This window comes from Oncorhynchus mykiss, chromosome 23 (assembly GCF_057628025.1).
Source record: "Oncorhynchus mykiss isolate SJ-2025 chromosome 23, ASM5762802v1, whole genome shotgun sequence".
Lineage (NCBI taxonomy): Eukaryota > Metazoa > Chordata > Actinopteri > Salmoniformes > Salmonidae > Oncorhynchus > Oncorhynchus mykiss.
The window spans coordinates 8,496,718-8,524,061 of record NC_143044.1 but is presented as its reverse complement, the minus strand read 5'-3'; the positions used below and the strand labels follow the sequence as shown (position 1 = coordinate 8,524,061).

The 27,344-nt window shown below is 42.4% G+C and overlaps 3 protein-coding genes across 4 annotated transcripts; 2 read left to right on the top strand and 1 right to left on the bottom strand.

Annotated features, from left to right (window-relative positions):
- The first annotated feature begins 1,845 nt into the window (after positions 1–1,845).
- On the top strand, positions 1,846–5,321 carry LOC110502372 (uncharacterized). Its single transcript, XM_021580340.3, has 4 exons — positions 1,846–2,139; positions 2,366–2,623; positions 2,794–2,890; positions 3,050–5,321. Exons 1-4 carry the CDS (start codon positions 1,993–1,995, stop codon positions 4,846–4,848), a joined length of 2,301 nt encoding a protein of 766 aa, XP_021436015.2. The 5' UTR covers positions 1,846–1,992; the 3' UTR covers positions 4,849–5,321.
- Positions 5,322–12,554: 7,233 nt separating this feature from the next.
- On the top strand, positions 12,555–20,926 carry LOC110502369 (adipocyte plasma membrane-associated protein). The gene is made up of 9 exons (XM_021580337.3): positions 12,555–12,895; positions 13,648–13,764; positions 15,166–15,281; positions 15,685–15,777; positions 16,239–16,358; positions 16,598–16,772; positions 18,035–18,169; positions 19,108–19,300; positions 19,678–20,926. The coding sequence occupies exons 1-9, from the start codon at positions 12,804–12,806 to the stop codon at positions 19,885–19,887; spliced, it is 1,251 nt and encodes a 416-aa protein (XP_021436012.1). The 5' UTR covers positions 12,555–12,803; the 3' UTR covers positions 19,888–20,926.
- A 732-nt stretch (positions 20,927–21,658) lies between these two features.
- Positions 21,659–25,642, bottom strand: cst7 (cystatin f). 2 transcript variants are annotated; one of them, XM_021580339.3, is made up of 4 exons: positions 25,487–25,642; positions 24,837–24,994; positions 22,002–22,124; positions 21,659–21,841 (listed from the first exon to the last, which is right to left on the bottom strand). In XM_021580339.3, the coding sequence occupies exons 1-4, from the start codon at positions 25,533–25,535 to the stop codon at positions 21,749–21,751; spliced, it is 423 nt and encodes a 140-aa protein (XP_021436014.3). In that variant the 5' UTR covers positions 25,536–25,642; the 3' UTR covers positions 21,659–21,748. The 2 variants fall into 2 exon arrangements, with proteins under 2 accessions (XP_021436014.3, XP_021436013.3); XM_021580338.3 differs by having other exon boundaries at positions 24,837–25,009; positions 25,487–25,616.
- Positions 25,643–27,344: the final 1,702 nt, after the last annotated feature.

Sequence of the window (27,344 nt, the reverse complement as noted above, 5' to 3'; positions counted from 1 at the left end):
TTCATCACATTCGCAGTGGGTCAGAAGTTTACAAACACTCAATTAGTATTTGGTAGCATTGCCTTTAAATTGTTTAACTTGGGTCAAATTTTTCAGGTAGCCTTCCACAAGCTTCCCACAATACGTTGGGTGAATTTTGGCCCATTCCTCCTGACAGAGCTGGTGTAACTGAGTCAGGTTTTTAGGCCTCCTTGCTCGTACACACTTTTTCAGTTCTGCCCACATATTTTCCATAGGATTGAGGTCAGGGCTTTGCGATAATACCTTGACTTTGTTGTCCTTAAATTTTGCCACAACTTTGGAAGTATGCTTGTGGTCATTGTCCATTTGGAAGACCCATTTGCGACCAAGCATTAAATTCCTGACTGTCTTGAGATGTTGCTTCAATATATCGACATAATTTTCATACCTCATGATGGCATCTATTTTGTGAAGTGCACCAGTCCCTCCTGCAGCAAAGCAACCCCACAACATGATGCTGCCACCCCCGTGGTTCACATTTGGGATGCTTTTCTTTGGCTTGCAAGCCTCCCCCTTTTCCTCCAAACATAACGATGGTCATTATGGCAAAACAGTTATATTTTTGTTTCATCAAACCAGAGGACATTTCTCCAAAAAGTACAATCTTTGTCCTCATGTGCAGTTGCAAAACATAGTCTGGCTTTTTTTATGGCGGTTTTGGAGCAGTGGCTTCTTCCTTGCTGAGCGGCCTTTCAGATTATGTCGATATAGGACTTGTTTTTACTGTGGATATAGATACTTTTGTACCTGTTTCCTCCACCATCTTTACAAAGTCCTTTGCTGTTGTTCTGAGATTGATTTGCACTTTTCGCACCAAAGTACGTTCATCTCTAGGAGACAGAACGCGTCTCCTTCCTGAGCGGTATGGCGACTGTGTGGTCCCATGGTTTTTATACTTGCGTGCTATTGTTTGTACAGATGAACGTGGTACCTTCAGGTTTTTGTAAATTGCTCCCAAGGATGAACCAGACTTGTGAAGGTCTACAATTTCCTTTCTGAGGTCTTGGCTGATTTCTTTTGATTTTCTCATGTCAAGCAAAGAGGCACTGAGTTTGAAGGCCTTGGAATACATCCTCAGGTACACCACCAATTGACTCAAATTATGTCAATTAGCCTATCAGAAGCTTCTAAAGTCATGAAATCATTTTCTGTAATTTTGCAAGCTGTTTAAAGGCACAGTCAACTTAGTAGATGTAAACTTCTGACCCACTGGAATTGTGATGCAGTGAATTATAAGTGAAATAATCTGTCTGTAGCAATTGTTGGAAAAATGACTTGTGTTATGCACAAAGTAGATGTCCAAACCTATAGTTTGTTAACAAGAAATGTGTGGAGTGGTTGAAAAATGAGTTTTAATGACTCCAACCTAAGTGTATGTAAACTTCATACCCCAACGGTACGTTTCAGGAAAATTTGATTTTTAGCATTTATCGCAATGGTTTTCAACTTTACTGCAGGGTTGGAATGTATTTCGCAGAAAACTGAGGTTGTGGTGGCAGCTGCAGAGAAGTATTTGGGTATGCGAGACTTTACATCAGAAGAGTTACAGGGTGTGTTAATTGGTGATGTCCCATCTATTTCAGGTTGGCATGAGGTAGGACTAAATATATTTAAATAGTGGAGTAGGATGGTGTTATTTTTATTTGATTGATTTTTTAACATTTGTTTTGTGATTTTAGTGTTAGATGGTAGGGTATTTATATTTTTTTATTTATATTTTTTTAACCAAAGTATAAGGGAGTTGTACTCCAGTCTAGTAGGTGGCGGTAATGCAACACGTTGGAATTCAACTTCCGTTAACCTCATCAAAGAAGAAGAAGACCCGGAAGTACTTTTCTATTGTTGTTGACGAGATGCTGATGTCATCTTGTTGAATGAAATAGTTAGCCAGTGAACTACAATGTGACAGCATCTACTGCGTAATCATAACGTTAAATTTGTCTAAATGTAGGCTTAAAAATCTCAGGGAAAATGTCACGTTTAAAGGATCAACTGGCCACCGTCATGAGGCTTTTAGTAAATGCAGCTGTGGTGGAAATAAGTAAATTGTTGGACGAGTGCACGAGTCAAAACGTTTACACCGAGTCACAGAGGCAGTGCACTGGCCCTGGGACTGAGGTAAGTGGGTCACAAGCACAGTTTACATTTGCCTAGCTAACCAGCCTGCATTGTGTTGGCACGGACGTGTGTGTTACATAGAATAAATTGTATGAGTAGCTAACCTTAATAGTTTGTTTGACATTATTATGTCATGTCTTGGGTCAGAAAATTGTCATTGAGACTAGCTAGCTCAGAAGTTAAGAAAAGAGTCAGTGTCATATGTTTGTGTCTTCTCCATATACAGCTGTCTGCCACCATGAAGAGATTGTGCAAAGAGGCCATGCAAAAAATCATTAGTCTCATAGATGAGGATACAGCTTCTCTGCGTCTGCAAGTGTCTGTGTGTCAGAGAGATAATCAGGTTCTGAAGGAGAATCTCCAGGTGATGGATGGGGATCTGAGGTCGACTGGAGGGCTTGGAGAGGTGGATGCAGAGGACAGGAAGACCCAAGGAAAAGACCTGACTAAATTTGTGCACTTGTCTGAAGTCAACAGTGGCACGGTAAGTTCCCATATATCCATATCACTGGTCACCAACATCTTGAATATGAATAGGATGCAAATTAGTTGCTATTCAAGGAATGTAGCTAGCCAATGTTAGAGGTCAGAGAGAGAGAGAGAGAGTGTGTTTGGGGAAGGATACTTTCCACTGATTTATTATTTCACGTCTAGTCTGCAGAGACGGAGGAGGAATGTGCTGAATGGATCACGTTGAAGGAGGGTACCCTGCAACAGGACACCCAGACAGGACACACACATGAGCACACAGGTAAGCAGTTATGAAGTCACCTTTCAATGCGTTCAGAATAGTCTGAATGTAGACAACTGACTGCATTACATCTTATATTCACAACTTAGAAAGTTTAAATGAAATGCTGAAACTGCAGCACAACCGCAGTGATATTAATATGGAATGTCTACTGCCCAGATGGAGAATCCAGGACAGAGGATGGGGAGGATGCTACTATTGAACACAACTTAGAGGAGGAGATTACTACACCACTCTCACCAGCAAAGGCCCAAGATGACCAAGACTTAGAGCCTGCTGTGCCCACAGACATATCCAATGATGCTAAGATGGCGGCTCCCACAGTACGTCAAATGAGACTGCGTGCAGTGAGACGCACCCAGGGCCAGAAATCTGTCAAAGGAGACAAATGTTTAAGCTGTGTACAGTGTGGGAAGGCTTTTAGTAAACTAAGTAACCTGAAAGCCCACCAGGTTGTCCACACAGGTGAGAGGCCATTTAAGTGTACGCATTGTGGGAAGGGCTTTACAGCAAAGTGCAGTCTCAAAGTACACCACGTTATAGTCCACAAAAGGGAGAAGCGATTCAAGTGCACATACTGCGGGAAGATATTTGGCACCCAGAGCCAGCTTAAAGAACACCAGGTGGTTTTCAAAGGCGAGAAAGAGAAGGTATTAAGATGTACTTTGTGTGCTAAGGCTTTCCCTGCCAAATGTAGCCTCAAAGCTCACAGAATAGCTGTACACAGAGGAGAGAAGAGATTCAAGTGCTCTCAGTGTGGGAAGGTTTTTGCCAGGCAGAGAGATATGATAGTACACCAGGGTGTACACACAGGAGAAAGACCATTTAAGTGTACAGCGTGTGGGAAGTCTTTTACAGCTAGACGAAGTTTAAATGTACACGTGCTGACTGTACACAAAGGAGAGCGACCTTTCAGCTGTGACATATGTGGCAATAGATTCAGCCAGAGAAGTGGCCTCAAGGCTCACCGAAGGACCCACACCGGAGAGAAGCCCTACATGTGTGACCAATGCGGAAAAGGCTTCAGCCTGAAAAGTGCCCTTAATACCCACCACGTAGTTCACACTGGTGAGAAAGCATTTAGCTGTGAGATCTGTGGCAAATGTTTTAGTTTAGCGCCTAACCTCCGCAGACACCAGCAGACTCACTCTGGTGTTAAAGCGTTCACCTGTGACATATGCCAGAAGAGTTTCACTCAAGCTAGTCATCTCAAAGTCCACCAGCGCATTCACACAGGTGAGAAAACGTTTGTATGTGACGTATGTGGAAAGAGCTTCAACCAAAAGAGTTCGCTGATGATCCACCAGAAGATACACAGTGGGGACAAACCCTATGACTGCTTAGAGTGTGGAAAATGCTACCGGTCTGCAAACTATCTGAAAAGGCACCAGGTGACACACACAGAGAAAAAAACTCACTCTTGTGAAGAATGCGGAAAGAATTTCCACACCGCTACCAATCTCAAAACTCATCGTCGGGTCCACACAGGCAAGAAGACATTTACCTGTGATATATGTGGACAAGGGTACAGTTCCCTAAGTTACTATAACGCTCACCGGCTCATTCACACTGAGGGGAAACCATTCAGCTGCACCATGTGTGAGAAGCAGTTCGCCAAACAGCGTTTCCTCAATCTTCACCTACGCACTCACACTGGAGAAAGGCCACATACCTGTGACCTGTGTGGGAAGTGCTTCAGTTTTGCACAGAACCTTGTTCGCCACAAACGCGTGCACACTGGGGAGAAACCGTTTCTCTGCATTTTGTGTGGGAAGACTTTCAGCCAAGCGAACAATCTCAAGGCTCACCGGCAAGTGCACACTGGGGAAAAACCATACAACTGCTCCAAATGCAGGAAGAGCTTCTCCTGTATGAGAAATCTGAAGGAACACAAGTGTATTGAAGTTCAAGAACAAATAGTGGAAGTGACTGTTGGGAGACTCTCACAAGTACTGTAATAATGTATGAATAATGGCACAATACCAACACACCTGACTAACTGGAGCTGCTTAGCAAAAAATGCTATGAATGTTGCAAATCCATGTAGCAATTATAATTCTAGAATATATAGCTATTACACAAGCTGCATAAATGACAATGCAAGCCTTCTACTGTACGTCCATGGTCCTTCCATGGATTCCCCCTGATGTCATATTAGGATGGGTTGAAATTTGCATCACTGTTGCTATCATCATGTCTCTCAGGTAACCTGGGCCTAGTCTAATGATAAGTACTACTATGTTATTATATGTATGTAATATGTATTTAGCATTTCCATATTTCAACCCACATGCACCAGTAATATTGCAGCATGAGTATTTTACAGTATGTTGCAATACATTTGCTCATTTTACAACTCAGGTAACAAGAGGTGTTTGACTTGTGTTTTGTCCCTGTAAATCTGAATTAAATAAATCTATTTAGAATCAAATTATATATATATATATATGTGTGTGTTTATTCGTTACCCATGTCGCTGTTCAGTTGAACCAAAGAAAAGGTGTCCTTTAATATAGGCTTAACTAAGGTTGTGAGTTTAAAGAATTCAGTGAAAAATATTCAGAACTTTGAGTTTTTCAATTTAAATGATTATAGAAAATTCTTGCAACCAGTAGAATGTTTATATATACAGTGCCTTGCGAAAGTATTTGGCCCCATTGAACTTTGCGACCTTTTGCCACATTTCAGGCTTCAAACATAAAGATATAAAACTGTATTTTTTTGTGAAGAATCAACAACAAGTGGGACACAATCATGAAGTGGAACGACATTTATTGGATATTTCTAACTTTTTTAACAAATCAAAAACTGAAAAATTGGGCGTGCAAAATTATTCAGTCCCCTTAAGTTAATACTATGTAGCGCCACCTTTTGCTGCGATTACAGCTGTAAGTCGCTTGGGGTATGTCTCTATCAGTTTTGCACATCGAGAGACTGAATTTTTTTCCCATTCCTCCTTGCAAAACAGCTCGAGCTCAGTGAGGTTGGATGGAGAGCATTTGTGAACAGCAGTTTTCAGTTCTTTCCACAGATTCTCGATTGGATTCAGGTCTGGACTTTGACTTGGCCATTCTAACACCTGGATATGTTTATTTTTGAACCATTCCATTGTAGATTTTGCTTTATGTTTTGGATCATTGTCTTGTTGGAAGACAAATCTCCGTCCCAGTCTCAGGTCTTTTGCAGACTCCATCAGGTTTTCTTCCAGAATGGTCCTGTATTTGGCTCCATCCATCTTCCCATCAATTTTAACCATCTTCCCTGTCCCTGCTGAAGAAAAGCAGGCCCAAACCATGATGCTGCCACCACCATGTTTGACAGTGGGGATGGTGTGTTCAGTGTGATGAGCTGTGTTGCTTTTACGCCAAACATAACGTTTTGCATTGTTGCCAAAAAGTTCAATTTTGGTTTCATCTGACCAGAGCACCTTCTTCCACATGTTTGGTGTGTCTCCCAGGTGGCTTGTGGCAAACTTTAAACAACACTTTTTATGGATATCTTTAAGAAATGGATTTCTTCTTGCCACTCTTCCATAAAGGCCAGATTTGTGCAATAAACGACTGATTGTTGTCCTATGGACAGAGTCTCCCACCTCAGCTGTAGATCTCTGCAGTTCATCCAGAGTGATCATGGGCCTCTTGGCTGCATCTCTGATCAGTCTTCTCCTTGTATGAGCTGAAAGTTTAGAGGGACGGCCAGGTCTTGGTAGATTTGCAGTGGTCTGATACTCCTTCCATTTCAATATTATCGCTTGCACAGTGCTCCTTGGGATGTTTAAAGCTTGGGAAATCTTTTTGTATCCAAATCCGGCTTTAAACTTCTTCATAAACAGTATCTCGGACCTGCCTGGTGTGTTCCTTGTTCTTCATGATGCTCTCTGCGCTTTTAACGGACCTCTGAGAATATCACAGTGCAGGTGCATTTATACGGAGACTTGATTACACACAGGTGGATTGTATTTATCATCATTAGTCATTTAGGTCAACATTGGATCATTCAGAGATCCTCACTGAACTTCTGGAGAGAGTTTGCTGCACTGAAAGTAAAGGGGCTGAATAATTTTGCACGCCCAATTTTTCAGTTTTTGATTTGTTAAAAAAGTTTGAAATATCCAATAAATGTTGTTCCACTTCATGATTGTGTCCCACTTGTTGATTCTTCACAAAAAAAGACAGTTTTATATCTTTATGTTTGAAGCCTGAAATGTGGCAAAAGGTCGCAAAGTTCAAGGGGGCCGAATACTTTCGCAAGGCACTGTGTATGTCATGTGCCTTTTACTGAGCAGTGGCTTCCGTCTGACCACTCTAGCATAAGGCCTCATTGGTGGAGTGCTGCGAAGATGGTTGTCCTTCTGGAAGGTTCTCCCATCTCCACAGAGGAAGTCCAGAGCTCTGTCAGAGTGATCATCGGGTTCTTCATCACGTCCCTAACGAAGGCCCTTCTCCCCTGATTGTTCAGTTTGGCCGAGCGGCCAGCTCTAGGAAGAGTCTTGGTGGTTCCAAACTTCTTCCATTTCAGAATGATGGAGGCCACTGTGTTCTTAGGGACTTTCAATGCTACAGGATGCACCTGAGCTCGCTTTCAAGTCTCATAGCAAAGGGTTTGAATACTTATGTAAATAAGATATTTCTAACAGCATGTTTTCGCTTTGTCATTATGGGGTATGATAAAAAAAAAATGTATTCATCCATTTTAGAATAAGGCTAACTTAAACAACATTTGGAAAAAGTCAGGGGGTCTGAATACTTCCTGAATGCACTGTATATATTTTATATATTTACAAAAAAATATGCACTACCGTTCAAAAGTTTGGGGACACTTAGAAATGTCCTTGTTTTTGAAAGAAAAGCACGTTTTTTTTTGTCCATTAAATAACATCAAATTGATCAGAAATGCAGTGTAAATATTGTTAATGTTTATGTAAATGACTATTGTAGCTGGAAATGGCAGACTTTTTTATGGAATATCTACATAGGCGTACAGAGGCCCATTATCAACATCCAATGGCAAGTTTATCATTTTAAAAGGCTAATTGATCATTAGAAAACACTTTTGCAATTGTTAGCACAACTGAAAACTGTTCTGATTAAAGAAGCAATAAAACTGGCCTTCTTTAGACTTGTTGAGTATTTGGAGCATCAACATTTGTGGGTTTGATTACAGGCTCAAAATGGCTAGAAACAAAGAACTTTCTTCTGAAACTCGTCAGTCTATTCTTGTTCTGAGACATGATGGCTATTCCATGTGAGAAATTGCCAAGAAACTGAAGATCTCGTACAACGCTGTGTACTACTCCCTTCATAGAACAGCTCAAACTGGCTCTAACCAGAATAGAAAGAGGAGTGGGAGGCCCCGGTGCACAACTGAGCAAGAGGACAAGTACATTAGAGTGTCTAGTTTGAGAAACAGACGCCTCACAAGTCCTCAACTGGCAGCTTCATTAAATAGTACCCGCAAAACACCAGTCTGGCCTTCTAGGCAGAGTTGCAAAGAAAACGCCATATCTCAGACTGGCCAATAAAATAATAAGATGGGCAAAAGAACACAGACACTGGACAGAGGAAGATTGGAAAAAAATGTTATGGACAGACGAATCTAAGTTTGAGGTGAACGGATCAGAAAGAAGAACATTTGTGAGATGCAGAAAAAATTAAAAGATGCTGGAGGAGTGCTTGACGCCATCTGTCAAGCATGGTGGAGGCAGTGTGATGGTCTGGGGGTGCTTTGTTGGTGGTAAAGTGGGAAATATGTACAGGGTAAAAGGGTTCTTGAAGAAGGAAGGCTATCACTCCATTTTGCAGTGGACGGTGCTTTATTGGAGCCAATTTCCTCCTACAACAGGACAATGACCTAAAGCACAGCTCCAAACTATGAAATAACTGTTTAGGGAAGAAGCAGTCAGCTGGTATTCTGTCTATAACGAAATGGGCAGCACAGTCAACCCTATTGAGCTGTTGTGGGAGCAGCTTGACCGTATGGTACGTAAGAAGTGCCCATCAAGCCACTCCAACTTGTGGGAGGTGCTTCAGGAAGCATGGGGTGAAATCTCTTCAGATTACGTCAACAAAATGACAACTAGAATGCCAAAGGACTGCAAGGCTGGAATTGCTGCAAATGGAGGATTCTTTGACGATAGCAAAGTTTGAATCATTATTTATGACCTTGTCAACGTCTTGACTATATTTCCTATTCATTTTGACACTCATGTATGTTTTCATGGAAAACAAGAACATTTCTAAGTGACTTCAAACTTTTGAACGGTAGTGTACATGGGGGATTGAAAATGATGCAGACATTTACATTGATGGAAGCCAGAATATATTTGCAATATTAAAGCTGATCTACACCCTAAAAAAAAGAGGAAAAAGGTTATTATGTCATTATGCTATCGTGACGTCAGTTGAAACAGTATAACAAGAGTCTGAAACAAGGTCATTTGGTCATTTAGCTTAATTTGCAACTGAACCGGGACAGATCTGCCCAGTCACTAATTTCTGGGTGCTTTGACCAGATTCTGCCCTGCATTTACAGGGAGCAGATAGCAACTGTGGCCTCCCCAGCCCGTCATGGAGGAGACTCGGCTTGAGGCGGCTGAGCTCGTCATAGACGAGACTGCTTGAGGTGGCTGCTGTGGAGACCTTGGCCATGACAAAGAGACTCAATGTTCTCGTGCTGCGAGGCTATCTCAGAGTCAAAGCTGAAGGTCTCTGCCTGGAAGAGGAACTCCAACAGCAGGTGGAGATCTTTGGCTTCATTGATTAAGTCTGCCCAGAGCACCCTAAAACGAGTGATGCTGGAGGTAGGCTGCTCTACAGTAACTCTCTCCTGCAGGGTGACTACCTCCTTGCACCTAGGGAAGAGGGCAAAGGGCCAGAAGTCTCCGCTCTGACAGAGATTCCCTCAGAGCATTTTAAATTGCCAGTAGGGGAAGCAGCAACTTGACCGGTCCTCCACCCTGAACTCCAGGGTGGAGGACCAGTCAGACTGCTACTTCCCCTACTGGCAGTTTGAACTGCTCTGCAACAGCAAATAATGGCACATTCCTCTGCCCAGGTGTTGCTGACACGTGCCAGATCTTACAACACCTGGATAGATATTTTACGTGTCAGCTAATCACATCAAATGTTACAGTAACCTGTCAGTCAATGACACAGTCGATGACATGGCACGCAACCATTGGTTGACGCATGCAAAGTCTGAGGAAGAGAACGCTACCGGAGTCACCCCAGGAGTATGTGCATTGTGACATCACAGTTGCTTAAAGGAGCATTCCGCAGTTGAAACAACAACAAAGTGTTCACAGTTTTAGCAAAAAGCTGAGGGATGGGGATGGAGAAATGTTATCACTCTTAAATTCATAAATTCCAAAAATGGATGAAACAACTGCAGATTTCCCCTTTAACGTTACCATCCACAAAACCTGCGAAAATAAACAAAAATACAAAACACAATGGAATCTAAAGTAGCATACCCATTCCCTGATGATGCACTTTTCAAAACCAAAATGTAGAAAATCTGCCCAAAATGTGGGAAGTGTGCACTCGTTCACTACTCATGAACTTCTTCCCACAAATCTAAATGCATTGGAATTGTAGAGACATGGGTTTCCCCCACATGTGTTATACCAGTCATTTCCTTTCGAATCAGTGAAGGAAAGTGAACAAGTGCCCACTTTGGGAGGGAGAGATATAATTGGGACATTGCCAGTGTCACATGTAAACATTCATGGCCATGGGGCAAGGGAGTTTGCGTCAGGTGATATCAGAGAAGAAGAGGCGAAGCGAAAGGGTTTATTTACTCTGCCCAAAATCTGTTCACGTTAAGCAGATCATTAATTATTAAGAAAGTGTTTTGTTTATGTTTCTACCATTGTGGCTATATGGAATAGGCCAGGGGTGAAAGTAGATGTGATTTCATCCCGATATGGGACCTCATGCACCAACATTTCTTATGTACCTAATCCTAGAATTACATATAGAATCCCTATTAATTCAATAGGATCTCTGTGGGCCTAGTCGTAAAGATTTGTCATTTCACTTTTAAAATGTATGACCTTTTACTGTTGAATAAACGCAACCAGTTTCCATCTGATTGTCAAACAATCATGTTCATCCACTCACAACATATTTCTAGCCTCCAAACAGTGATGAATGGAAACAGACATCTTTTACACAAAACGCCCAAAAGTGTAGGCCTAATGACATTTGGCGATTGTCAGTTGGCCAGATTTTTTACGTTTTTACCTTTATTTTGCAGGGATGCAGCACCAGAAATTCCCTCCTTACGTTCACCCCTGGAGTAGGCCTATAGCTTCATCTAGTGGTCACGTCGGGGAACAAATCTTCAGTATCACCACAGGGAATGGGAAATGAGAGAGTGCTGAATTTAGTCAAGGAAAAAATGAATTGCTATTTTGATATGTGAGGCTCATTTGATCTAATAGAAGTTTCGTAATGTTTAGGTTGTTACGAGTGTACTGATAAGTGTGATGCAAGTCACATCGCGGCAATTTTGAGAAAGGCATCTTATATCAGAGTTCGAAACAGTCTATGCGTACCAGTGGAGGCTGCTGAGGGGATGACGACACATAATAATGGCTGGAACGGAGCAAATGGAATGATATCAAACCATCTGTTTGATGTATTTGATACTGTTCTGCTCGAGCCTGTCCTCCCCAATTATGGTGCCACCAACCTCCTGTGATACATATTCATGAAAATAGCATGGCATATCACTCTCCATTGAATACAGGTGGTTGACGTCAACACCCCTCATAGAATATTCAAAAAGTATTTAAACAACGAAATGTATCCACCAATCCAAAGAGAGGAATAGGCGGGAGCTTGACAGCCCGCTGTTCTGCTCTACGGTCGACGAATCCCCATTGTTAGGGCGGAGACACCAGCATCTCGTAATTATATCCAGTATCTAAAAATATTTGGCATGGGTCCTCAGATCCTCAAAAGGTTTTACAGCTAGACCATCGAGAGCACGGGTTGCATCACTGCCCCGACCGCAAGGCACTACAGAGCGTAGTGAGTACAGCCCAGTACATCACCGGGGTCAAGCTTCCTGCCATCCAGGACCTCTCTACCAGGCGGTGTCATAGGAAGGCCCTAAAAATTGTCAAAGACTCCAGCCACCCTAGTCATAGACTGCCCTCTCTGCTACCGCACGGCAAGCGGCACCGGAGCGCCAAGTCTCGGTCCAAGAGGCTCCTAAAGAGCTTCTACCCACAAGTTATAAGGCTCCTGAACAGCTAATCAAATGGCTACCCAGACTATTTGAACCCCCCACGCTGCTGCTACTCTCTGTTATTATCTATGCATAGCCACTTTAATAACCCTACATGCATGTACATAATTACCTCAATTACCTCAACACCAGTGCCCCCGCAGATTGACACATTGACTCTGTATGGGTACCCCTGTATATAACCCCGCTATTGTTATTTACTGCTGCTCTTTAATTATTTGTTTTTCTTATCTCTTACTTTTTTTGTAGGTATTTTCTTAAAACTGCATTGTTGGTTAAGGGCTTGTAAGTAAGCAATTCACTGTAAGGTCTACACCTATTGTATTCGGCGCATGTGACAAATAACATTTTATTTTATTTATCTCTGGCAATATGACGTTCCAAAAGGGTCTGTAATGCACACTCCACAACAGAAGGTGGCGTTGAACATCAATGATCTAGAGACAGCAGCTGTCGCTGACGTAGAAGAAAAAAATGCGTATTGCGAAAAAGGTGTCCACTCAGAAAGCTCGTCGTATACTGTAGATATCTCTACGATATCCTGTATGTGTCTGTCTTTACAACCAATCAAATGATCAACCTACTCATGTAGCGAGCTTCTTATTTTAAACATCATTCTTGGGTAATAGAGTCATAGTAGAAGAAGTCTAATTTCATTATGAATGAGCCAGAGGGACTGCGGTTCAGGAGACTGAACAGACCACAGATCATCACAGACGAATTACAGGAACCCCAATACAAGGGCACCAGGTAAGCTATCTTACTCAGTATTGATATTAACATCAGATGCTGCTTTCCTTGCTACTGTAGTATTGCATCACGATGCACAATCAACCACTGTGTATCAGACTGCATGATTCTCATTTGCGCTTCCTAGCTGATGGCAGATGCAGAGGTAAACAATCCATATCTAGGTCAGTTGTACACTCACTGACTAAAGGTAAAAGTGGATGGACTGAATGTGCAATTACTTTGCATTATGCATGCATGGTATGAACCAAACAGTCAGTAATAAGTGGAGAGAGCGTTGACCAGCGTGCACTTAGTGTAGGCTACTGATAGTAAGGCCTATTCAGGTTTTTCATAGATGCTTTCCCTCTGAAAATAGATACATGTGCATTCTGTGTGTATGTTTTGAGTACTGTATTATCCACTGTTGACCAGATTTCATAGATCTCTTCAAACACCCAATAACAAATTGATATTAAAGCTATAGTCTGGGATCTGGGAATCGGTTCGATATACCCATTGATTCTTGAAGAATGTAACTTAGGCCTACGCCTGAGGACACAACTATCGTAACTTATAACCCCAAATATAAAGGTTATAGGCCTATGCCATTGTTTAACAACAACATACACCGACAATGTATAAATATATATCATATGAATGTCAGACTGTCAGTCGTTGCATCTAGTGCCCTGTCTATGAATTTGAGAGAGGAAACATTTCCTCAGCTGTATTTAAAAAAGTGTTTCATTTATCTGTTTTGTTTTTCCCAGTACCTATAGTGGAAAGGTATTCCGTGTGATCCTGGTGACCCTGGGAGGATGCCTGATCCTTCCAATGCTTGTAGTCTTTTTTCTGCTTGAGTCTCCTATTCACCCTGAGCTGCTTAGGTGAGCTGTCAAGAATTTAAATCCTTCTTTTTTTTCTCTCCTGTTCTTTAGAATCATGTTCACTCTAATGTCTCAGAAACGTAATGACTTCAAGGAATGTTGACATTTACATTTGAGTCATTTAGCAGACGCTGTTATCCAGAGCGACTTACAGGAGCAATTAGGTGGTGTCAATGTAAATTGTCCGGTGGCTATTGTTATGAATTGTTCAGTAGTCTAATGGCTTCGGGGTAGAAGCTGTTGAGGAGCCTTTTGGTCCTAGACTTGACGCTTCGGTACCGCTTGCTGTGTGGTAGCAGAGAAAACAGTCTATAACTTGGGCATTCACACATAGGTGTTCCTTTTGTCCAGGTGAGAAAGGGCAATGTGGAGTGCGATTGAGATTGCGTCATCTGTGGATCTGTTGGGGTGGTATGCAAATTGGAGTGGGTCTAGGGTGTCCGGGAGGATGCTGTTGATATGTGCCATGACCAGCATTTCAAAGCACGTCATGGCTACAGACGTGAGTGCCACCTGGTGATAATAATTTAGTCAGGTTACCTTCACTTCCTTGGGCACAGGGACTATGGTGGTCAGGGAGAGGTTGAAAATGTCAGTGAAGACACTTGACAGTTGGTCCGCGCATGCTTTGAGTACACGTTCTAGTAATCCGTCTGGCCCAGCAGCTTTGTGTTTGATGGTTCGTCTGAGGGCATAGCGAGATTTCTTATAAGCGTCCAGATTAGTCTCCCGCTCCTTGAAAGCGGCAGCTCTAGCCTTTAGCTCGATGCAGATGTTGCCTGTAATCCATGGCTTCTGGTTGGGATATGTACGTACAGTTACTGTGGGGACGACGTCATTGATGCAATTATTGATGAAGTCGATGACTGAGGTGGTGTATTCCTCAATGTCATTGGATGAATCCCGGAACATATTCCAGTCTGTGATAGCAAAACAGTCCTGTAGTGTAGCGAGTCACTGGTACTTCCTGCTTAAGACTGTTTAATCAGCTTTACAGCAAGATACTTTAGAATCAGTCTGCATAGTCAACATTTCTGCTTACTTTTCAACTTTCTGGAAATCGTTTTTTGGAAACTATTATGTACTAGTCCTTCTCACAGATCTCACTCCACTGAATGACTGGGCCTATACTACTTGTATAGCATACATATTATGTAGTATATAGTCAGTATGTAGAATGGTTTCAGTTATCCCTTATCAATAGAATTGATCATGTAGGCCTAGATGTTCTGATGCAAAGACAAAATGCTTAGCCAAACATTACTTTTTCAGTAATTGCTTAATTATTGATTGAAGAAAGATTGATGAGGCACTCTGCTCAAAGTTTGAATGCACGGTTGCAATTTTCCCTTAGGCGCTTTTTGATTTTGTTTCCTCATTTCTTTCCTCTTGTCTTTTCAGCCTCAATGAGCCGCCCCTTATGTCTGGCTGTTACGAGCCCAACTTTAAGCTGAGGGAGGCACAGCGGCTGTTTGAGGACCAGCTTGTTGGCCCAGAGTCTATCGCTAACTTTGGAGGTCAGTATGGGACTAGAGTATTCCAGCTGGAGTCTCGCCACATGACAATGTCTTTCACATCTTTCACCCAGTTTGTTTGGGGCTTGTGTAATTTGTGGGGATTCCACAGTAACAGCAGTCTGATAGTTCAAAGTTGAGGGGGCAATGCTGGGGTAATACTGTCTGGATGGCTGTGTTGACCAATAATAGCAGATGCTTAAGTTTCCAAATCTGCACATACTCTGTGGGTCTTAGTGACGGACAGATATTTGGCATGACACATTGTCACCTTTGATTTGACTTGTGCATTATTAGTTTACCTCTGCAACGGTTGTTCTATGCTGATGTCCAACATATTGCCTTTGCGTTTGACCAGTTTCAACATGCACATTTTGATTGTTTATCTCTCGCTCTCTCTCTATAGATTTGATTTACACTGGTACGGCTGATGGAAAGATAGTGAAGATTGAGGGCAAGAGCATCACTGTTATAGCCAGACTTGGCAAGCCACCCTGTGGTAAGTGAGAGAGGGGCTTTGACTAACTGGTTACTCACACACTGTGTGTCCATCTGATTGTGTGTCCATCTTGTGTGTCCATCTGATTTCTTAAGCTTTCATGACACAATGTTGTCTCTTCCCTCAACATGACATGATTTAGACGAATGACCCAACAGTTCCCATTGCTCAAGACTGGAGTTTCAAATGCTCATTCATAAGCAACTCTTAGCAGGTGCATTTCCCTCATGCCCTTTATGGATTGTTTTCATGCTTACACAACAAGGACAGCTTAATGCACAACAGGCCTAGCATGTTGGCTCAAAACTGAAAAGACCTCAAGAATAGACTCAAGCTCTAATCCAAACATGTGCTCATATTAATCAGATTAGCCTGTTCAAAATGATTGAAATAATTTCTCCCAATAAATTAAAAATCACTTTACACACCACATGTCCACTGTGTTATGTGCTTTGTTGTAGATGGATCCCGTGAACAGGAGCCTAGCTGTGGACGACCCCTGGGTATCAGAGTGGGTCCTAACGGCACCCTGTTTGTAGCTGATGCCTACCTGGGGCTGTTCAAGGTCAACCCTGTCACAGGTAAGCAGCACACACAGCAATGGCATCGCAGTTCTCTATTCCTTATAGGATCGATTTTTAATATCAATAATGTGACAAAGACCTGTTTGTTTTTTTGCAAGGTATTAAATATTTGTTTTAGATTTTCCAACAATTTCACCTTTTACTCAGTTTAATCAATTTGGTTCAATATACTATCCTGAAAATTAAAGTGCTGGATTATGCAAGTCATTTTAGTGTTTCTTTGACTCATTACGAAGGTGAGGTGACCAACCTGGTGTCGGCTGGGCAGATGGTTGGGGGCCGGAGGCTCTCCTTTGTCAATGACCTGGATGTAACGCAGGATGGGAGGAAAGTGTACTTCACCGACTCTAGCAGCAGGTGGCAGCGCAGAGACTACCTTCATCTCATCATGGAGGCCACAGCAGATGGACGGTAACTGTTACCACAGAACACACGGAGATCCTTGAGCACATTCTAATAGCAAGGTCTTGTCTACTTTGTCAAGAGTTTCTATTGATATTTGATATGCATATAGGGCAGGGGTCTCCAACCTTTTGTAGCATGAGAAATGAAACATGTTGTGAGCTACTCATTTTTTTCTAGCTTTCAATAGGCACATTCTTCTCTTCTCCTCTGCAACACTTCCCGGGTCCTTAGTGTACAGGAGAAAGTAGTGCACTGTTTTCTTACAATATACCTGGTACAATAATGGCTAATAAACAACAAACAAATCCCTATAAAGCCCTATAAAATATGTAATTTTTTTATCTCCCAAATTATGTACTCTGTTTTATTTTTTGGGTTTTAGATATTTTACTTTTTCAATCTCAAAATGATAATTTTGTAGAGAAACAATGAAATGGAATCTTCTGAGTCCATGTCAATGCTTAAATCAAATCAGGAGACAATTTATTTTATGTCTGGAAGGATTTTGGAGTGTAATTCCCCTTTAATTGCACATCTGGCCCTTTTTAATTTCTCATCTAGCGAGTGAGGAATGTGCCATCTAATGTGCCTGTCTAGCGATGGTTCTGTACTGTTGCTGCTCATTTCATGGCAAAATGGACAAATAACAGATACAAATGATATACTTACTCGTGATATACTTCTGCCAGGTAAGCTTACTTTACAGTTAACATTTCATTGAGAAGGTTTTGGGGAATTATTTCTGTATTATTTTTACTTTACTTTAAATACTTTACGTATTTCTGTAAATTAATTGGCAGATATTGTGTTAGGTTTGGCTTTTTAAGCCAATAGTGGCTAACCAGGGGTGGGATAATGTCAATTGATTCGATAGTAGCTGGGAGCTTGCGGTGTCTGATACTTGTGATATTTGTTTATGACAGTTTGCGGTGGAACACTTGCAAATTGCATGTACTTTCAGAATTGTTTGGCAAGCTACTCATAGGTGGGCTGCGAGCTACTCATAGGTGGGCTGCGAGCTACTCATAGGTGGGCTGTGAGCTACTCATAGGTGGGCTGCGAGCTTTTGGTAGCTCGCGATCGACCTGTTGGAGACCCCTGGTATAGGGCCTTGTCATATTTGAAGATTGAATTTTCTAGAATGAAAACATTTGTGTTGATACATAATGCAGGTACCTTATATTTTTAAGAAATTGAACACTTTATTAAGACAACAACCTGACGGCTGAGCGAAGCTGTCCGTATGTAACCCTTTGCCTGTCTTCTAGCGTGTTGGAGTATGACACAGAGACCAAGGAGGTGACCGTGCTGATGGAGAACCTTCGTTTTGCCAACGGGATCCAGCTTTTCCCTGATGAGGAGTCTGTGCTGGTGGCTGAGACCACTATGGCTAGGATACGCAGGTACTGTAGAGTTGATCCTCCTGAGGAACACAACCAACCTTATTTCACTACTGCACCGAGTGACGAAATGCTTCCCAAAGGGGATTGAAACATTCTTTAGTTATCTCATGTTTCATCAGATGGTTGTTGTGGTGCCGGATTTTTTAACGTGCTCCAAGTGCGCCAACAGGTTTTTTTAAATTCTTCTCTGGTTTTCATTATTGTCTCTCTCCCTTTTCAAGATTTCATGAATATATGTTGCCTTTGTAATATCAAACTTTTAAAAAATTGCCGGGAGCAGTCAGTTCTCCCACGACTCACATGTATAAATGATGCAAGCTCACCGTTGCCTCGGTAACAGAGCCCCTTCACTGAGCTGCCGGAGCAGAAAGACATTATATTGGCTTGTCCTTACACTAATTTTGGAGGTGAGGGGGAATGAGTGGGAGGGAGGTGTTCATTGTTTGTTAATTTCAGCGCGTATGGTAATGCAGACAGTTAGGGGAAGGTTTTTTATTTGATGACTGTGCATAATGGAAATCAGTAAGTTGATTCCCTGAAAAATGGGGCAGAATTATTATTATTAAATTTTTTCATGGTATTTTAGGTTTCCCCAGCAAGTAGATTGTCTCCCTCCAATAACTGGTTTATAATAGTCATAAGTCATGCATTTTCTTTTGGCTTTATCAATGCAGACAGAGTCAAATCCCCTGCTGTTGCTAAGAGATCTGAAGCTGGCTTGTTTTTCAATAACACAGTCTTCAAAGTATTGTGAAGACTGCTCGTACAGGAGTTTTGTCAAATGTTTTTGAATTGTTTCCCATAATACCTCTGTTACCTGTCACACATACCATAAGCATGAGGCAAGCCATTTTAACCTTAATCTGCATGACAGAATGGACTTTCTTTCCCTCATCTCCTGAATTTCCACGACTTTGTTTCTGACTGTGTCCGTGCAGGGTCCATGTGTCAGGTCTAAATAAGGGAGGAATGGACACGTTTGTTGACAACCTTCCTGGTTTCCCTGACAACATCCGTCGCAGCTCCTCTGGAGGGTACTGGGTGGCCATGTCAGCTGTGCGGCCCAACCCTGGATTCTCCATGCTGGACTTTCTGGCCCAGAAGCCCTGGATAAAGAAGCTAATATTTAAGGTAGATGATATGACATGTGATAGCATATGGTATTATATGATATGTTGTAAAACGATATCTTTATTGTCCATTTACATGGAAGTTCATTTTAATCCACCAAAAGACTAAAGGGAGGATTGACGTGTCCTATTTACTGTGACTATAAGTCTGGTATTCATTCCTGTTGGTCTGTTTCTTGGGTGTTTCTGCATACAAGGGTTTGGGATCTTGCATGCTGGAAATCTGCCTAACATATCGAAGGAATACATACGGTATACCTCATTCATTGTGACCATGAGACCATGTTGTTAGACTGTCTCTTTGTGTGATCTCTACTTCAGTCTGGTTTTGGTGATAAGACTCATCCCCCTCTCCCATCCCTCCCCCTCTCCCTGCAGCTCTTCAGTCAGGACGTGCTGATGAAGTTTGTGCCTCGCTACAGTCTGGTGATAGAGCTCCAGGAGAGCGGGGCATGCATGCGTAGCTTCCATGACCCCCACGGCATGGTGGCAGCCTACGTCAGCGAGGCACACGAGCACGACGGCCACCTCTACCTAGGCTCTTTCCGCTCCCCTTACCTCTGCAAGCTGGATCTCAGCAAGGTTTGAGCTGGGAGCTGAGCACAACCGCTGTCTCGAAAAAAAACAAACATAGTGTTGCTTTCTGATGAAAACCACTCATCTCCAAAACAGGAACTTTTCAGGAAATGGGAAAAACTGCCATATTTTCCCATTAACATACTATTATGAAACTTCAGAAGCTATTTTGAATACATGTTCTTGGTCCTGGAGTCATGAAATGTTCAGAGTACATTGAGGGGAGTTACCGCTTTCAATACGTGTTAAATAAAAATGGAGAATAGGTTTTCATCAGACAGCAATATGTTCCGCACTGTGAGACTGCTCTCTGCCTATCTAACACCTCCCTACCTAGTCTTTCCCAAAGGAGTGTTTTCCAATAACAGATACATTGGAATTGATCGGAATGGCTTAATGCTTGATGTGCTGCGTTTGCATTGCTTTTCGCCAGCTTCAGGAAAACATGGGCTAGTCTTCATTAAATAGCTGCACTACTGAGGCACATTTGACTGGGATGCATATCCATCCTTTCTAGTCTTATCAGCCCACAATGAACTATTAACCCTTTAACTTCTGTTGACAAGTATGATGGTGTGTTTCCTTTGGAGCTCAAGTGCTTTTTTTTTACCAAGCATTCCTTGGGCCAAATTGTTTGTGAAGAAATCCCAATGTAAGGTACATTGTATTTCAGGTCTGTTTTGTTGAAATGAGGTGCCAAATGTGTTACTTTTCCTTGTGTGAACCATTCAGTACTGAGCTCTCATCTCACCCCTAAAAATAACTGACAATGTTATTCTTGTACTTCAGACTTAATTTTATCAGTAGAAATAGATGTAAAGAACACTGAATCTGTATTTTAGGAGTGCCACTTTAAACTGATTTCTTGTGTATATTTAGATATCCTAGACCAAGTTGATCATACTGTGGTGAAAAAGGAAATAAGTATGAATCATTTCCCCTGACTTTGTATATTGCACAACTGCTTAACGGAATGTCAATTTTTTGCTCAATGTTGAATGCCTTCAGCTGAGCTTCCTTTGAAATAAAACAGTTTGCCTAATAATAAAAATGACATTTCTAGTGTTTATATACACTACCGCCCCCACTGCATGTCTTCAGAGAAACCAGTTGGACAGGGGTAGTTATGTCAGTGGACACCTCAAATGTACAGTAGAAATGAGCACACAGAAACCCTCCCCTGCCTCAGAGCCAGTGGAGCTCATCAGATCAAGGGCCTCATTAAGAGGGTGCACGGAGAGCTGCTTCAAAGATGTTCCTGAGAGCTCCGACCCCACTCAGCGAGCCTGATCCCAGGGCTGCCCTCTGTAGGAGGGGCCCCTCCACTGCTGCTGGCTCTCTACTCACTAAGATCAGACGTTGCTGCACTGGTTTCATAAGAGCCTTTGAATGATGGAGGCTGTATCATAGACCAGGCTTTTCAAAGGATATAGGTCACAGAGTGCTGAGGAAGAATCATATCCCAGTCTGTACAAAGGCCCTGTGGAGCAAGCCTTCAGATGGAATCTCTAGAAGTTAGATAGCCCGAGCACAAACGCAACTCGGAACAGCCGCACAGATTTTCTATTCTTTCTTTCCTACAGATATGATGATCCAGTCTGGGATTTAAGGTGTTGATCAGAATGTATTAGTCTGTGCAGACCCTAACTCATGCCAAAACATGAGTTATAATTCATTGTATAATTTGCATGGGATAAAGCAGTCCACCATCTTATTTGAGGATAACAAGGTTAGATAAGTTAACCTAAGATACATATTGGTACTCAAGACATATAGTAATAGCCATTGTTAAACTATACGTTAAGGCTCAATTTTATTTCAAGGAATGAAAATGCTCAGTCATGTATGGAGAGAAACAGCTTAGGAACTTCCTTCAAGATCGGTCAGATGGGCTGCACGAAAAATAGGTAGTCTTCATGAAGTGGAGCCAAGGCATTGTCCAAACCTCAAAGACACAGTGGAAGGTCTGAAAGACACAAATGCACTATTATAATTAATCACTCCAATGTTATTACTTTTAGCTATGATCCACTTGCCAGCCAAAATTAGTGCTGATATTCACCCAATTGCTATACATACAGCTTCAACATAATGTATCATATTTCTAAACTAAAAACGTACAATACCTGCTGCAACAAACCATCTGGTTGGAACTTGCAGTTGGCCAGGTCTGGGTCTTTGTGTCCGTTTTTGCGGCACACGGTCCGTGAGAGGTCTACTTCCAAAATGTATTCGAGTCCCTTTACAATCTGTAACAGAAAGCTACATTGAACTGAAGAAGTGTGTGCCTCCCTGGTGTAGTCTTAACTATACCAGGGCTGCCCAACCCTCTTCCTGGAGATCTACCGTCCTGTAGGTTCAGTCCAACCCTAATTTGGCATATCTGAGTCAGCTAGTTAAGGTCTGGTTGAGCAGCTAATTAGTAGAATCAGGTGTGTTAAATTAGGGTTGGACTGAAAACCCACAGGATGGTAGATCTCCAGGAAGATGGTTGGGCAGCCCTGAACTACACTGCTCAAAAATATAAAGGGAACACTAAAATAACATCCTAGATCTGAATGAATGAAATATTATTTTTAAATACTTTTTTCTTTACATAGTTGAATGTGCTGACAAAATCACACAAATTATCAATGGAAATAAAATGTATCAACCCATGTGGCCCCGGTCCACATCCTAACTTTATGGGAGATCCAATGATGCAAGGCCCCATGCCCCCAGATTATCACGGATATGGGCCAGGCTATGGGCCAATGGGTCCAGGTGGCCCCATGGATGGGTATGGGCCAATGGGTTCAGGTGGACCTATGGATGGATGTTTTGATGGGCCACCGATGGATGGGCCAGGATTCGGGTATGGTCCAGGTATGCCCGGACCATATGATCCAATGATGGGCAATGTACCAGGACCAATGCCCCCCCCCCAGTCATGGGCCCGCCAGTTATGCCCCCCCCAGATATTCCACCCACTGGTATTCCTCCCCCAGGTATGCCGCCCATGGTCCCACCTCTGGTGGACAACTCTGGCTTTCCTCCACCCTGGCAAAGCGAGGTAATGTTAGCTAGACAACTTGTAGTGCTTTCTGCATATGGCAAATTCTCAATGTTATACTTGTAAAAAAAAAAATGTTTAAACTGTCTTGGTGTTATAATAACATGACATGGTTTGAATGTGCAATCTAGAACAATTAGTTTGTTCTTCATGATTAAAATATTTAAATAAAAAATCATCCCTAACATCAGGTCTGCCTCCTTTAGGTAAACCCTTATGTTGTTCCTCCGCCGTCGTGGGTAAGTGCCACTGTGTCTGTTCTGTCATCTCTATGATACACTGCTCAAAAAAATAAAGGGAACACAAAAATAACACCTCCTAGATCTGAATGAATGAAATATTCTTATTAAATACTTTTTTCTTGACATAGTTGAATGTGCTGACAACAAAATCACACACAAATTATCAATGGAAATCAAATTTATCAACCCATGGTGGTCTGGATTTGGAGTCACACTCAAAATGAAAGTGGAAAACCACACTACAGGCTGATCCAACTTTGATGTAATGTCCTTAAAACAAGTCAAAATGAGGCTCAGTAGTGTGTGGCCTCCACGTGCCTGTATGACCTCCCTACAACGCCTGGGCATGCTCCTGATGAGGTGGCGGATGGTCTCCTGAGGGATCTCCTCCCAGACCTGGACTAAAGCATCTGCCAACTCCTGGACAGTCTGTGGTGCAACGTGGCGTTGGTGGATTGAGCGAGACATGATGTCCCACATGTGCTCAATTGGATTCAGGTCTGGGGAACGGGCAGGCCAGTCCATAGCATCAATGCCTTCCTCTTGCAGGAACTGCTGACACACTCCAGCCACATGAGGTCTAGCATTGTCTTGCATTAGGAGGAACCCGGGGCCAACCGCACCAGCATATGGTTTCACAAGGGGTCTGAGGATCTCATCTCGGTACCTAATGGCAGTCAGGCTACCTCTGGCGAGCACATGGAGGGCTGTGCGGCCCCCCAAAGAAATGCCACCCCACACCATGACTCACACCAAACCGGTCATGCTGCAGACAGCAGAACGTTCTCCACGGCGTCTTCAGACTGTCACGTGCTCAGTGTGAACCTGCTTTCATCTGTGAAGAGCACAGGGCGCCAGTGGCGAATTTGCCAATCTTGGTGTTCTCTGGCAAATGCCAAACATCCTGCATGGTGTTGGGCTGTAAGCACAACCCCCACCTGTGGACGTCGGGCCCTCATACCACCCTCATGGAGTCTGTTTCTGACCGTTTGAGCAGACATGCACATTTGTGGCCTGCTGGAGGTCATTTTGCAGGGCTCTGGCAATGCTCCTCCTTGCACAAAGGTGGAGGTAGCGGTCCTGCTGCTGGGTTGTTGCCCTCCTACGGCCTCCTCCACATCTCCTGATGTACTGGCCTGTCTCCTGGTAGCGCCTCCATGCTATGGACACCACGCTGACAGACACAGCAAACCACCTTGCCATAGCTCGCATTGATGTGCCATCCTGGATGAGCTGCACTACCTGAGCCACTTGTGTGGGTTGCAGACTCCGTCTCATGCTACCACTAGAGTGAAAGCACCGCCAGCATTCAAAAGTGACCAAAACATCAGCCAGGAAGCATAGGAACTGAGAAGTGGTCTGGTCACCACCTGCAGAACCACTCCTTTATTGGGGAGGTCTTGCTAATTGCCTATAATTTCCAACTGTTGTCTATTCCATTTGCACAACAGCATGTGACATTTATTGTCGATCAGTGTTGCTTCCTAAGTGGACAGTTTGATTTCACAGAAGTGTGATTGACTTGGAGTTACATTGTGTTGTTTAAGTGTTCCCTGTATTTTTCTGAGCAGTGCAGTTGGACTATACCAGCGAGGCATGAACTTCAATTCAACATAGCTTTCATCCTTATTTCAACGCATTCAATATAAAATGTCAGTCCTCCATACCTGTCTTTCGGCTTTTTCAATTGCAGATGGCTTGAAGAGAAAGGCATCATTGGTCTGATTGTTAAATGAATTGGTCCCATGAAGCGCCGCTTTTAGGACCCCCTTGTCATTTGTGTCGATCTTATATGGAGCGCCAGGCACTAACCTTTGGCAACTGACTGAAAAAAAAGAAGCTAATTCAACAAATTCACTAAATGTTTGCGACGTTATGTTTTAGGTTCGACAGGTCTTCCTATGAACACAGAATTAGGACAGCTTACACAAGACTGTGCTACAACTGACAGTCAGAACTGTTGCCAAAAGGCAAGTGACAATATATTTCTCATACCGATTAAGTCAACCAACATGAGCAGAGAAACCTAACTCCCCACAAAGAAACTGAAATCAAGCCATAAGGGCCTAACGCTAACAGGATACAGCTGCATTATTTCACAACAGTAATCATTAACGGTCATGCACTGCTACTGATCAAAAGACAATTCATTATTCAACATTTTTGTAATTACAGACATTGTGTGGTTATGGTAAAGTAATTAGAATTGTTAAATTGTGGACAAAAATCCTCAATCCTAAGAAAACCTAGATAACGAACATGCCATACTACTTCTACTAAACACAGACAATTTCAACCTATTAAAATAAGATCTTACCAATTGAGCACAAGCCAGAGAAGAGCAGAAGCATGTAACTCAGCCCCATGCCTGTTAGAGATTTCTCAACACTGCTCTGTTTATTTTACTTCCTGTAAGGCAACACTTCCACCACATGTTGCAGACTAGTCAAACCTACCATGGGCCTACTTCCACAAGACAATCAATTAACTAACAGGTGCAGCCAATAGAGAAAACTGAACAAACTAGTTTGATCATTTCAATATCTTTTGATTGACATTCTCTCATCTTTTTGCAACAGAACATTATTTTCATTAATTGTGTTACATGGAAAGGTGGTGCTTTACTTATATTTAATCAGTACATAAAATAAAAGAACCACAACCAATTTTGAATTGGCCTTAAATTGGTTTAAAGCTCCCTTTGAACAGTCTTGTGTAATAGCATTTTTCCGATCTGATTGGTGAAAAGACCAATTAGTTGGCCTCCGGAGTGGCGCAGCAGTCAAACGCACTGCAATGCTTGAGGCGTCACTAGAGATGCGCAACCGCGAGACCCATGACGACGCACGGGTTAGGGGAGCGTTTTTGCCGGCCGGGATGTCCTTGTCCCATCGCGCTCTAGCGACTCCTGAGGCGGCCCGGGCGCATGCACGCTGCCACTTTGGCCAGATGTATGGTGTCCTCCGACACAGCTCATGGCTCTCGACCTTCGCCTCTCCCGATATCCAATTGGATATCACACAAAAAAAAGACCAATTAGTGAAAATAAAGAACAGAAGAACAGTGCTGCTTGTGTAAACGTAAAAGTGCTTTTTAAAATAATGTTGTCTGTGGAAAGTGGCAATACAAAGAAATAAAACATGAATAATAAAAAGGCGTCTAATCATCCACAAGAAACCAAAGTAGGCTTTGAGAAAACAGTAAAAGTGACGAAATTCATGACATCTAGAGTCATAAAACACTACTCTATGGGCTACTCATACTGTAGATATACTGTACATTGTTTGTAGTACCAATTACCACCAGCAGCTGGTAGACATAGCTCGCGTTTCCAAGAGCTTTGTCTGCATTGAATTGACAAAATAATGTCTTATTTTACACAAGGAGGTAAAAATCCAAATGTGAATTATTAATACATTTTGGGAAACGTCATGGAGTTGTAGAGATCTCAACTAGAGAACGTTGATGATTACACTGACTGGGGGAATCAGTTTAGGCCATGTCAGAGTGACCTGAATCGAGACATTTTTGGAAACTATACCCTGTGGATAAATCTTTGCATGGAAACTGAACATTTACTCTGTCTTCAGACTAACAACCCTGTTTTGAGAGACCAAACTGCACTCCTCAAAACATCTGACAAATTTTTATTTCACTTTTGTCATGTCTGTAAAGAAGTGCATTGCACTTTCAGTATGTAGAAGTAACATCAAGTTAATTATAATGCTCATCTCATAATCATTTAAATTAACTGGTTTACAGGTCCCACATCCCATAAGTGGGATAAAGCCAGAAGTGGGAAACTGTACACATTTTGTAATGTCTGTCAAATTTGGTCTTCATTGGCTGTATCCTCATGGTCTCTTTATTCCCTGTCACATCACTTGACCATGAATTGTATTCTGGTTTTGACATCTAGCTGCATAAAAAAATCAGCTCTCTGAAAAAGGTCAGTAGACGTTCTACTTCACAGGAGAGAGATGGTAGTTCACTGATGCACTAAGGTTGAACCTCTGTCATCAAAGTCCCCCCCCCCCCCCACCCCCACCACCACCATCTGTCGTTGCTCACTCACTGACAGAGAACTTTATCTTATTTGTGTTTTTCCACAGCTTCCCCCCTCCAGGGAAAATCCTGTTTTTCACTCTTCATGTTGGCAGAAACTGGTCTTAGGA